Here is a 13,983-nt window from a genome sequence, read left to right on the forward strand (position 1 = left end):
AGAGGGGTACGTCAAGCTAAGCAATAAGAGCAAAAAGTGTTGTTTTAGACTGATGCTCATTGCACGAATATGTTCCTTGTCACGATGATGGTTAATCTTGTGCAACTGTCGTGGGAGAATTTCGACGTGAGGACTCCTTTCAGTATCAAAAGTTGGTTGAGAATGGATTGCCGAGCCATCAAACAACCCCAGAAAACTGAAAGACCTTCCAAAGTGGAGACATTTGCCAGGAAAAATGGAGATTCTTCTTGTTTATCATATATTTTTCTGCTATCAGTTGTGACCGGACGGACGCATCCGGTCAACATTGAAATATTACACATGACAAAGTTGTAGGGTATTCTAGACAGCACAATGGACAAGTCAACTTATTTTTGTCTCGCATTCTGAACGCTCCATTCGGGGCTGAATGAAGTCCTCATGGTAATTCATCGTTTGCAGTTATTTTGAGAATTTTTTTTTACTGCCGACGCGATGAAAAGTAATATTCGGTTGACAATTACAGAATGAAGTTTGCTCACTGATTGTGGAGTCAACTCGGAAGGTTTAAGGGACGATATCATTATTTTTGACAGTGGAAATTACGTTTCGATATGTAATTTACGATACGGAGAGATAATTTCTTTAGAAATTACGTGACTGTAACAAGATTCAGTAAAAATTACGGAACATTGCGGTTTTGGACTTTTTCCTGAAAATTCACTGAGAGAGTGCGTTGCTGTTCTGTAATGTTTATTGAATATTGTTGTGACTGGCAGATCCCGGAACCGCTGAATAATTATTCAATAATTTTTCTCTCCGTGGAGTGATCTGAAAGTAAAATTCTACGATTCGCTGCGTTAAATTAAATCCCCACCATTTCAACAATTTTCTCTCTAGAGACACAATAAATTTTCTGCAAATATTTACTCCTTCGGAAAAAATAACTGGACAATTTCCTAATTTATTCGCTGATGAACTTGAGAATTCAGTGAACGCCAGGACGTCGTCTCCTCGATTTTCCTAAAAATCCCCGGAAAATGATTTTCCATCGCCCATTACGCGAATACTTATTGAATATTTATCTCCGTGTCGATGTGAGGCGTTAAAAATTGCAATCAAACCGCGATAATAGCACAAGCCATCGCCATGAAAATGATATTACATCATTAAAATCTCCATAACGCGCATTACAGAATGAATGAAATAACAACTCCCCTCGCTATCGTTCCAAATACATCATGTTTCAGACAGTCTACGAGGTTTCGCGGAGATAAATCTTTCAGGAAGTCAGGGTAACGTCGCGTGCTTGCCGGAAACCTAACGGCAGTGTTTCTTCCCCGTCTTTATCTATTTTCATTTCCATTTGATATTTTTCTTTTTGGAAATTTTTTTTTTTACTCTCAACTCCACGTCGTCGAGGCAATTCCGTCCTCCTCGAGGGCGTATTTCAGTGGAGCTTTGACGTTTACTCAGTGCACTCTAGATATTTTATTTCTCTTCAACTTTTGAAGGAGAGTGGCAACGAGCGGATAAATCTCACCGTAGCTAATCTTAATTAACCGCGCTCCGAGGCTGTAATTAATAAAGCTGAATGTATTTGAGAATAGTTTTTTCATCGTCGATTGACGGAACGTGTACGTGCATTCTCCGTGAAAATTCATCAATGAGTTTAGTTGGATATCATCCGAGTTTACGGTGTGCAATATTGTCTGGGATTTTCAGTGGAGTTTTCGAATTGTTTGAATGGGAATAGTTTCAACTAAATTACTGCTTCCATAATTTATGGGCTACGCCCCAGTTATCTGAGGCTTGAGGTAAAGAATAAGTAGACAAAACACTGCACAGGGGCAATTACAAATGAGCAATCTCCCATATATTCAAAACGCAAATGTCTATGTACATATACATTTTCCGTGAAACTGTAGACGTACTATTTCCAGATTTTTCAAGTTGCGGATAAATCCGATGCATCGAAATCATATCGTTTCAACAGAGAATATATCCGATTGAACCCAGATCGTTTTTCTTTTTAAAACTTTTCAAGATAAAAAAGTTTGAAATTATATTTTTCATAAGAGGGGAAGATCTGATCCCAGATTAATAATAAAAAAAAAGTATGAAAAACTTTTCATTTCATAAAATGAGTTTTCGTGATATCTCAGACGTGATATCTTCGGACCATCAGAATTGCCATTGAATTCAGAACAATAATCTGGATGTGATCCACAAGCCCAAGGGGAGCACTCTATCGAGCGCATATTTCCAATTGAATACCCCGAGAATTTCATTAAAATATTATTTAGCCTTGTCCAATAGTAGACTACGGGTTTTTGAGAAAAAAATTTAAGCTATTCACGTAGCGCATTGGGAGCTGTGACGTGAATATTAAGGACTCGCGCGCGTGCCTATTACCTTCAATGTGTAGCACTCCATAATTTATTTATCAAACATACACAGTAAGCCCCTACCCCCCTGCCCCCCCCCCCAAATGCCATAGCAATGGGAGATGCACGAGCAATCGATTTGCGAGTTGATAGAGTGCACGCACTGGCCATACCTCGACAAGACCAATTTTTTAATCCACCTCATTTCTCACAGCTGCCTTTTTTTTATTCATTTTATTTATCATTGGCGTGTATAGCTCTACCTGCACGCAACACAATGCAGCAAATTCCAGTGTTTTTATCTTCTCTTTGTGGTGGAAAAAGAAGAGTAAAAAAAAATATTTCAATGCTCGCTTTGAAGCCGGAAATTCATCAATTCGCTGAACGAGATGAGTTGGCGAAACTTTGAGTTTAGTTTTAGAGAGATATTTCATCATTTCACAGATGAAAATGCGCCAAAAAAAAATGGACGTTGGAAATCAAACGTAGGGAATTGGAGGGATATGTATCGTGCCCACTGGCACATATGGACTGATGGTCATGAGAGTCTACATATATGTAGGTGACTTCCCCACGCGTCATTTCCTTTTTATTTTCACGTATTGGAATTCAATACTTGATATGCTCCCTCGTCATTCGTAGCGAGTCCTGCTTGGAATTTATTATATTCCAATCCCGAAGCCACAAGAAAATCGAAACAATAGAAGAATATGGCTGGAAAAATCGATGAAATCAACCGGCTTTGTCATTTTTTCGGTGAAAAAAAAAAATTGGAAATTTCCTGGAGGGAATTAGTTCAAATACCAAATTCATTGGAAGCACATCGTCAAATACAATTTATTGGAATCAGCCGGCGATTGTTCCGATTCGATGGTGACTACCAGAAAGCATAAAATTCATTTTACAGAGAATCGTAAATTGGCGAATAGTGTCCACATTCTCAGAATGTACTTTATGATATGTCAACGGTGAGGTTTAGAATCTCAACTCGGGATGAATTATCGTTGGTATTAACAGCACTTGTATCTCACCAAAAGACATAACACTTACTCTACATTTTCTACTTAAAAATGATTTGACAGGGCTATACAGATGAGATTATAACTGACATACAATATTGGGGAGATCAGCAACGTTCTACGGTATCATTTGAATTATAGAGACATTTTTCAGAGACGAGTAATATTAAATTAAATATTAAATAATGTTAAATTAAATGTTAAATATTTTCTGCTGTTGCAATCGAGCTGTCTCTAACCCTCAAGTGACTCTGATTGTCACAATGATTTTATTATTTAAACTTTGGGAGCCCGAAAGGGAGTGAAGGTGTTGTGAAAAGCAAAAAAAATGGAGAATAATTTAAAAAATTAGCTTTTTGAAAATTATGAGCATCTCATATAATCAGGTAGACTATAACGAGGTTTAATAAGGCTTTAATATAAAGAGACTGTCAAATTCGGAATGAGATGTGTTTTTTAAAGTTGATGAAACAATTACGAAAAAAGTCAAATTGGAGTAATTTCATTTTACGAGTGAAAGAGCGAAATAACATGATAAATCTGCCAGGATTTGACATTTGTGGAGAACATGGGGGTTCCCTAGCAAATGGCTGACAATATTCATACATTGTATTGCGCGTATGTACAACCCCTCTTTATTCCAACTCCTAAATAACTCCGACGAGACGAGCATTTCCTGGGGTGTCAAACATATTCATTCGTAAAATGTTTTTGCACGTATTAAATATGAAATTGTCTCTGTAATGAGTACGGGAGGGTGGAGAAAGAGGAGGATGAATATTTTGCTCTCAGCATTTGCCCCTAGAATCATCTATTTTAGGGGACAATTCAACGTGGTGTTAAGCCACCTAATGTTTTTAGTGACATGAAAATCGCAATATAATTATAAATCCGCCAGGATTTCATATTCTCGAATGACACGAGGGTTCCAGGGTAAATGGGCGATAATATTCACCCATTGTACTTCACCTATGTACTACTCCCCGTTGTGCCAACTACTAAACAACTCGATGATGCAAGATACATCGAAACGATACGATATGTCTGAGATAGCAAAAGATGTTCATTAAAAAAAAATTTTTTTCTCGTTAAATATTGTGAATCACGAGATTCATCGAATAAATGTTCATTAACAAGGAAGATAAGGGAATTCAGAGAAATTGATTCTAAAAATTGAAGTACGATTACCAGAAAAAATTCCAATCATTGCATTAATAAAAAATCTAATGCTATTAAGATAAAATTCCGGAAGATTTATAGCAAATTTGCATAGAAATTTGGAAAAAATTGATTTCACACATGTGAAGTCGGTTGAGACCGCGAAAAAGGGGTAAATAAATAATAATGAAACATTGTTCACATACTGAGTGATTTTGGAAAGAGAAATGTCCCATTTTCTCAACCTTTAATCACAGAATTTAGGTAAAAATTTCCCTGGAGCTCTCGAACATATTTATTTACCAAATGTTTTTTACTTGTTAAATATTGTAAATCCCAAGTCATAAAAAAAAGGCTCATTCGAAGATTCTGTGGTTAAAAAGAAGTACAAAGAGAAACGAGGAGATTGCAGATTAGGACTGAAGATAAAAGAATGGGGAGAAACAAAGAGACGATCACACGTGAAGTCGGTTGAGGGGGTGGAAAAGGGGTAAATACCTAACAATGTGACATGGTCTCCCCCCTCCTGAGTGCTTTTGCCCAGCAAAATGTCTTATCATTTTAGGTGAAAGTTCGATCTGCCAGGGAAGCCAACTGATGTACCATGACAACCCCAATGAAATGACATATCCACCATGATTTCCCATTCTCACCACACGAGTATTTTATGGCGAATGACGGACAATATCCACCCATTATACTCCACCTATGTACAACTCCCCTTTGTTTCAACTCCTAAATAACTCTCGATGACGCAGGAGACCTTGACGAGACAAGCTTTTCCTGAGGGTGTCGAACATATTCATTTGATTGGAGTGTCCCTGTCCCTTTGACTCTCCACCATGCACTTGACTTCCCTCGGCTCCTCCTAAATCAACCCTATAATAAAAATACTCACGCACGTATAAACCAAAATGGAGGAAAAAAAAGAGAAAGTACAGACCAGAGAGAAAGGGTAAAAAAAAAAAATTCTGAAAGCCCTTGAAAGGATTCACGGGAGGAGTTGAACGTGGGCTTAAAGGAAGAAACAATATCACGCGAGAGAGGATTGAAAAGGCCCACTGGGTTTTCCTTGTTATATATCTAACATGACGATACCCGTGTTGTACATGAACGCTTGGGGGATTGTATTGTTGTATCAGTGAGTGGAGTCTGTTGGATTGCAAGAGGCTTTTCAACGTTGGATGATGGCTTACGAGACGAATGGGCCGTGCGATATAAGATCAGTCTCAACTTTATTTTCTTTATTCCAAGAAATGTACTCTCAAAGAACGACTTTCTTTTGTCTGTACACGTGGAGGGACTTATACAGTCATTGTCAGATACTGTTTGTGACTTTGAAAATAGCACATCTTCGTAATTGGACTCGGTTCAATGGATTAAATATTGTCAACGGTTTTGCAAAAAAACAAATGTTCTGTGCTATTCAGAGAGATTTTCAATGGACTCTCCCTCCTCATTTGAGACCCCTTACAAAGGATAATAAATTTTTAATTGTTCTTGCATCGCATAATGGAACATAATTATTTTTACTTCATGTTCTATTATGTACTTGTATATGCCTCGTCTTTTAATTAGCAATGGAAGAATAAATTAGTGAAAAGTTGCATCAAAATTCTGTCAAACTAATTTCCAGATTTCTAACTGAATGACTTGTGTCATTATTATTCTCATCATTAAGTGTTTCTTTCACAAGTCCAAGACTTCTTGATATTTTTTACGGTTCCATGGCTTTCTCAATAGTTTGATAATCCGTTAATAAAAAAATTCATCTACATGTAGTTAAATAAATTTGAAATATCCCATTAGAAGGCAAAAAACTTCTGGAAATCGTGTCCCCTAAACCATCATAATTTAATTCCATACTCGTCTGTTATTGCGTTACATTTCTCATCGAATTCGTCAACATAAGTTAATCTTCAATGAGATGATGAGATTTGTCGGGATTCTGGGTGACTTAAAAAGACAGGCAAATCCCCAATAAAGAATTTTCACCATCAACAAACCAAGCGAGAAGGATAATTTGATCGAGTAGTTTGGTAGACGTGCCGTTGATTAGATTTACTGACCCCTCTTCATTGTCCACACCGAATTCCAAAAGTTGTTGTGTGTATTCAACCCATTGTCGTGGGTAAGGCCTCATTGGTTAGCCCTGAATTGTTCCTCCTCTCACCCCTTACCCTCAATTGCCATGAATAACTTTGGTATTGAAGGCCTTACAAGCCGAACTGTCGAACCACAATCTCTATTTTCGATTCAATTGAGGGGATTTAGTTACGGACTTGTGCTTTCTGATTTTATGCGGGTAAACGATGTTGGCTAGACTAGGATCTATCAGGACAACATGCGGGAGAGACATTTCGTCCAACTTCGGAGAGGATTTGGACAAGGACTTCAAGATATTTTACTGGATCATTACGCGGAGAGGAAAATTCTTTAAAAATTACTCTGCCCATCAAAACAATATTCGGTTAAAATTCACTTTTTCAGTGAACTATCAGGACAAAGTCCAGAACTTTCAGGGAAAAAATACGTAACTGTTCCGTAATTTTTACTGAATATTATTTTGACTGGCACATCACGGAAGAGACACGTAATTTTTCAGGAATTTTTCACATGATAATTAATAAAATCATAGAATAAAATCACATGATAATTATCTCCAGTTTTCGAGATAGACAGGACACCATAAAACATAATGTTTCAGGAAAACCGCCCCTAAAGTCAACGAATCCGCCCTGATCGTGATGTTTCGTTCTCTTTGATGATCCGCAGAATAACTAAAATGTAAAAACCCTCCACCCCCGGTAGAATATCAGTCATGATTTGCACGCTGAAGTAGTTACGAGTGAGGGAACGAGCCTGCAGGGACAATTCAACGTTAAGTTCCAGTATCTTCTTCATCCTTATGTTGTTCCTCTTCATTCCCCTCTCTGAGCTTTCTCATTTTGTTATCCAGTATATGAAGGGAGTCGATATTGCGCAATGCCCGGTTTACCACCCTTACTCAGAATCGAGTGGGGTATGAGACACCTAACACAAGAGATTGCCTATATTGATAACAACTCCGCCTTCCACTGTACAACCCTTGGAAATTCTCTCTGTATATTCGGGTTGACGCCCAAACGATTTCGCAATTGACGATTTTTCGGGACGAAAGAGGGGTGGCAAAAGCCGAGCTTTCGAGGAGAAAAATGAATGTTATTGGTTTCAGTTATTGCTTTTATCCAGTTTCATTTTGATTTTCAAGTTTTTCTCTTGATGGATTTATTTCATTCACTGGGGAATATATTTTTCAGTGAATTGGTCTCCCCAAAAAATGTTGCAGTTGGGGGTATGCGAATGAATACAAATAAGACGACCAAAGAAAAAATTATCTTATGAGAAAAATTCTCAAATTTTTACAAGTCGATTATGCACATCTTGTTCTATGGAGATTGTCTTGCCACTGAATTAATTTAGGAATTAATTTAGGAATCGATGGAGATAAAGACAACGACAGATTGATCAACAAATTCAAAAGGCCATTCCCCATCAGGATTATAAATTTATTTTGTGTTTAAAGTTCATTAAAAAATGATAACCAAAGAACGAATTAATTTTATTAATTAAATGAAATTAAGAAGGTGAAATATCTTTGATTTCAAACAGCTGATTAATTGTTCAAGAGGATTAGTTCAAAAATTATAAAAAACATTCCTCGTATTGCTACTGATACCGATCCTCATTCCTCATTCTATTCAATCCGTTGGCGATCATAAACGCGTAAATTCATTACCCCACAATACGACAACGATAATCAATTCTAATGACACAATCCAAACCATCATAATCATCGACGCAACACGTCCTCGATTGTAAAACACTTTCGTTAATATTTGGCAGGCGTTCAAGGACTCTATTTCCCAAGTAATCCTTCCAACTTATATGGTGGAGGTACTATATCATTGACAGCATGGGTGCATTGCAATGGTGTTTGACTATTAAATACTCTGTCATTCGTAAACAGTGCCACGTCACTAATGCTGATGATAGTCTCATCACGTATCCAAACCAATGTCGATGTTTGAGACACGAGATTGGTATATAAGCAACGGTGGTGGTGCAGGTGGTATCAGTTGTCTCAACAACGAGTCAGTGAACAATATCAAGTTCTCAGAACCACCAAAAATCAACATGAAGTTCTTCGTTGTGAGTACACCAAATTTAATTATGTTGAAAAGATAAACAACGGGGTTGAGAATAGTGGATTATCTCGATAACGAGTGGTATTACCGGAAAATCTCAGAGGACATTTTCATTAAAAATATTGTTACCTGTTAAAAAGGTCTTATAACATTTTGATCTAACACTTTCCCTTATCGAGATAATCCGAGATTTCCAAAATTCGAGAGGGAAATAGTGAAAAAGAAGTTCTTAAAATATTAAATTTTGACCCTTAAATAACTCCAGATCGGCAGAGTGAATGTGTAAATTTTAGTTGTCATTTGAAAGATATTTTCCCGAGCTTTAAAATTTGCCCAGATTAATCCGAATCGCATCATTGAGTCCCGACGTATTGAACGATTTCCCCTCCATAAAATTTAAATTCAAAAATCATCGGAATGCCCGGAAATCGATAGTTCCACCAGCCCTAAAATTTGCATAATGTCCCCAGGTTGCCTTCCTGCTGATTGGCTTCGCGGCTGTAACCCTATCGGCGCCAACAGAAGCCGAGTCCTTGGAGCCAGTAAAGGCTGAATCAAGCCCTCAGGAGACACCGGTAGTACCTCGCGCCAAGCGTGGCCTCTTGTTTGGTGCTCCATACACAGCTCCCGTGGCATACACCGGTGCATATGCAGCACCAGTGGCATACACCTCACCCTACACCTACCCCTACGCCTACGCCTACTCTGGTTACCCCTATTACGCGTCTGCCTATAGCGCCCCCTACTACTTGGCCTAGATTCCAACAATTGGTTCTTTTTCTCACTCGCTTCGTACTATTTCAACAATGGGGTATTGACTGACTTCTTCGTCCAATATATTCGTCCCCTCTTGTACATCTCGCCGGTTCTCTCAAACATTTTCTCTGTCACACACCAACATCCCCCAGCTGTACGGAACTGCACGTCAGTATGAACGAGTGAGAAAACCCCGGCTCAATTGACTTATCGATTTATCTACACGCGCGCATTGTCATGGATTTATTCGCAATTTGTTTTTTTCTCTTCTCCTTTTGTGAACAGTTATTTTTTTTTTGGTTCATTCGAAGAGTAAATAAAGACACTTTCGATGACATTTTGATGTTTTTATTTATGGAGTTGGACATAAAAGTCCCGCTCTTTCCCGTTATTTTTAGAAAGAAAGCTCTTCAAGTTGAGAATTTTTTTACGATCTTGATTCTATTAAATGGCGATTCAACCGATAGCGGAGTATCTTAGGAAAAAATGTCATAAAATATTTTTTGTCCTAAATTTTGTGCTCTGTGAAAAAGATTTTATGGCATTTCGCACTCAAACCAGTAGTTTTCCAGATAAATACGAAATTATAGAACAGATTCAGTCTATTTTTTTTAATCAATCCTTCTTTTTTTATTTATCCGAAAAGTAAATAAAAATACCGAGTGTTCAGCTTCTTCATATAGATATATGTATATATATATATGTATAGGACCTGCATTGTCCTATTATCATTGACAACAAAAGGAACTGTGGTTCGCCGGCTCTTTTTTTTTTGGTTTCAATTTCATTTTAATTTCATTTTAAAGTCTTTAGAATTTTTTTTTAACGATCTTGATTTGTAAAGTTATCCGGAGGTAATACCTCGTTGACTAACACCTCACGTTTCACGGGAGATTTTACTCCCCGTCTTTCAACCCCTCGTTTTCGCCCCCTCTGACACTCTCCAGGGACGCCTACGTATTATACGGTCACGTGAGGCTCTCAAGAGAGGGAATGTGGAAATACATTTCTCTCCTTTTCGCTTCGATAAGCAAAAGTGCACATTAAAAACGTAAAGAGGGATTTCTTCTTTCAGTTATTCTGCTCTGTACCTTTAGGTGGGATGACGAATGAGTAGAAAATACTGAGTGTTGTCAGACCACGCCTTGGAGCATCTCCGGAACGTGTTATTTAAATTTTAATGGTAAAATCACTTGGAGCACTTTAGGTATTAATTATCTGCTATGATGTATCGGGGATGGGGAAGGCATTGGTGTATCACTGGAGGGAATACGTACGTTAAATAAACCGTCACAAAGAGAGAAATAATTTTTTAAATATCATTACAATGGTTTCCATTAACTAATCGAGAAAAATTCGTAGAAAAATTATGAAAAGTCCCATTTAAGGCAAAATCAATAGTTTTTTTATATTTTGGGAAGTTATGAGACTAAACGGACCATTTGTAATTTTGTTGACAATTTACGAGCGACATGGTCAATGTAGTTGAATCGATTTTACGTTCAAAGTGATTATATTTACAATAACAATAAATTTTTATATCAAACTAGAATTTATCGTTCGATTCACTATGTCATCGACATTCTCTTCAAAACGAGATTGTTAAAGTCTCAATGATGAAATAAATATAAAAATGTTGGGCAACAGAATCAAACGAAAACATTCTTGTTCATTTGCAAATGTTAATGAGTATTTTCAACCTCTGGATTAAGATAATTATTTTCCTCTCTGTGACTGAGATTTATCACAACTTATGCACTTTTTGGACACTGCACACATGCAAAAATTCACGCTCAGGAATGTTAAGACGGTAACGATTGAAAAAACGATTAAAAAATACTCTCTAAATAATTTTATATCATTTCCATAGAAAATAATGTTTCACCACAAATTTCACAATTTTGTAAATTCAGTTGGATTGTTGAGTACAGATATTTTTAGATTTTTCGAGTACTAGACAAAAAGGAGTGGAAGACACGTGGATTGCACTAGGTAGACTTGTAATCAGAAGGTTAATTGGATAGATGACTGAACGGAGTTGAATTATCGGAGTAGTTAACACTTATAAATTTCACATTGAGCTATCACGATCGGTGAAATACTCTAGTCCTGGATGAAGGAATTTCCGGCGCGACGCGTGTCAGAGTCGACGCGCGACTGGGATGTTTTAATGTTCCGAGAGGGCTGAGGTAAAGGAAAACGCCGGGTTTTACGGAGTTTGCGCTGTTAAATAATCGTCGGTTCACCGGCCCCCGGTTAATCTCGATATCAATTTTATTTTCACGTTGAAGAAATCAAAGGGTGAAGGAATAATTACTACCTGCATAATTTTCTTCTCCAATACCAATTTCTCTTTGCCAAAATAACGAATAAAAACTTCCTGTACAACATGAAAATGCTGTTTCTTTAATCTTTAATATCTTTGGAACGAATGATGCGATTTGGATGCGTCTGGTTTCATTTTAATTCTAACAAAAATCCCTTGAAAATGAGAAAAAAATCGCTGAATTTCACTCTGCCAATCCTGAGTTACTCACTATTTAGTGGGATGTCAAGATTAAATGGGGAAATATCAGGATCGACTTTTGTCAACATAACATTAATTTATTCTCATTTACTCCGTCATTATCTTCAATTTCCAACGTCAGTTTTCGTAAGTTAAGTCCAAACATTCCCCCACATTCAATTACCCAATCAAACAATATCATAGACTAATATCCAATTATAAAATTCAAACACTGAAATCCAGTTTTTGACATTTTAATTAAAACAAGGAAAATCCATTCTAAAATACTCGCCGAGTCCGAATAATTCATCCCCACGAATATGTCCAACTTGTGGTCTCCCGGCCAATCCTCAAAAGCCCTCCTAACCCCCGTCACTGAAAACCTATCCCCCAGTGGAATTATCATCACACGCCTTTTAATCCCGATGAAAACGAAATATTCCGCGAGCCAACTAATTAAATTAGGAACTAATTGGATCAAGAACGGAAAAAAAAACCAGACGATAGGAATTTATCAAGTGTGTGGACTCTGCCTCAAGTGTCCAGTGAATATAATCCACATAATGAAGATGAGGAGAAAAAAAAATTGGAGAGAAAAGAGAGTTCAAGGCAAAAAGAAATTACGGAATAGATGATGGCACCCATGGTGGACACAGTAGCTTCGTAATTCCTAAAATAACCCTCTTTGATGTTGCAACGAGAGTCCTACCCTCTCGGCATTTCCGCCGATAGATACAGTGTTATGTGAAGAAGGAGAGAGAAAGAGAGAATACATAAAATCCACGTCACGGTTTTCACGTAGAACTTAACGTCTCCTTCAATTACCTCAACATTTTTTCCCCTCAAGCCCTCTGCTCCTGAGCGAAGAAAAAAAATTGTTTACGTGGTATCGTGGCATAATGAGGATTCTTCTGGTTGAAATTAGTCGATTTGACTCCCCAATAGGACAGTTGTTATCTCCCTGAGATGTTGAGAGTGAAAATAAAATAAATGCGAAAATGAACGAGAGAAATTCACTTCACCTCCAATTTATCAACTCTTCTAGATAATAATTAATTCAACAACGACTGGATTTTTTAAAAACATTAAAGAATCCTTTTGCGAGAATGGGGAAATTTTATTGCAAAATAAAACAGCCGATTTTTCTAGTTGCGTAATTAATTTAATAATGACTGGATTACCCTGAAAATACCAAGGAAGACTTATCATTAATGGGAAAAGATCCATTTAATTAATTACTTAATTAATTCCCTGTATCTCTAGTTGTGTCACACGCAGCCCCCGCAGATAACCAACGCCATTTCCTCAGTAATTGCACGTCCATAAAAATACCACCATCCACACGCGACCTGAGGACTGCACAAGAATCTCAAAAGAGAAGAGAAAAAAAAATATATCTCCCCTGTGGTTAGTGCAAACTCCAATAGTATCGACTCTGGTATTAACCGAATTATAGGAAAAAGTGTTTGCTCATCGCCCGTGAGTTATTCAATCTCAGGTTTTAACGATCTGTCAATAAAACTCCATCGCTGATACCCACCACATCCAATATAATGGTGACCGAAAACCAATACTGTTAGGTAGCCGTGAAATCATAATGAAAATTGATCATTTCTTTTGTAAAAAAAAAAAAAGAAAATTCCCCAGTGCAACAATTTTGCAAAACCAATGGTACATTAATAGTTCGTCGACTTATCGCTTCGTTCTGATGTCATTAACTGAACACCATCAGTTTCACATTTGGAATTCCCATCGTGCCATCCCAAAACCTCGCTCCATTAATTAATAAACACCCAACAACCATACCACATTTACTCTATCTCTATATATATTGGCCGTCTTTGTCTGGCGCCACCTCGTCCTCCCTCAACTCTGCTGGTCTCCCTAAGCTTTCCGCCAATTTCCAAACTAATAATCGCTGATGTATGAGAGGGGGATGAACCGCACTTTGTATCGTGACTGAAATTCCAAATTTGGAAAGTACAAATTCA

At 37.4% G+C, this 13,983-nt stretch overlaps 2 protein-coding genes across 3 annotated transcripts in view; one reads left to right on the forward strand and one right to left on the reverse strand.

Annotated features, from left to right (window-relative positions):
• The window catches only part of LOC135160845 (stress-activated protein kinase JNK), a 35,899-nt gene that overhangs the window by 10,116 nt on the left and 11,800 nt on the right, over positions 1-13,983 (reverse strand). The window contains exons 1-2 of one of the 2 annotated variants that reach the window (XM_064117918.1): positions 11,187-11,630; positions 10,578-10,746 (exon numbers count right to left, since the gene is read on the reverse strand). The exons of the other annotated variant lie outside the window; for it this stretch is intronic. The gene's annotated coding sequence lies outside the window, so the exon portion shown is untranslated. Of the gene's footprint in view, positions 1-10,577; positions 10,747-11,186; positions 11,631-13,983 lie in introns of those variants that run through there. 2 annotated transcript variants of the gene reach the window in all.
• LOC135160860 (uncharacterized) lies at positions 8,585-9,821 on the forward strand. Its single transcript, XM_064117943.1, has 2 exons — positions 8,585-8,734; positions 9,201-9,821. Exons 1-2 carry the CDS (start codon positions 8,600-8,602, stop codon positions 9,486-9,488), a joined length of 423 nt encoding a protein of 140 aa, XP_063974013.1. The 5' UTR covers positions 8,585-8,599; the 3' UTR covers positions 9,489-9,821.

This window comes from Diachasmimorpha longicaudata, chromosome 3 (genome assembly GCF_034640455.1).
Source record: "Diachasmimorpha longicaudata isolate KC_UGA_2023 chromosome 3, iyDiaLong2, whole genome shotgun sequence".
NCBI lineage: Eukaryota > Metazoa > Arthropoda > Insecta > Hymenoptera > Braconidae > Diachasmimorpha > Diachasmimorpha longicaudata.

What these genes read in the sequence shown, in the direction of transcription:
- LOC135160860 (XM_064117943.1), top strand. Translation starts at nt 8,600, where the DNA reads ATGTCGATGTTTGAGACACGAGATTGGTATATAAGCAACGGTGGTGGT. An exon ending in TCAACATGAAGTTCTTCGTT is followed by an intron (nt 8,735 to 9,200) that starts GTGAGTACACCA and finishes TAATGTCCCCAG; the next exon opens with GTTGCCTTCCTGCTGATTGG.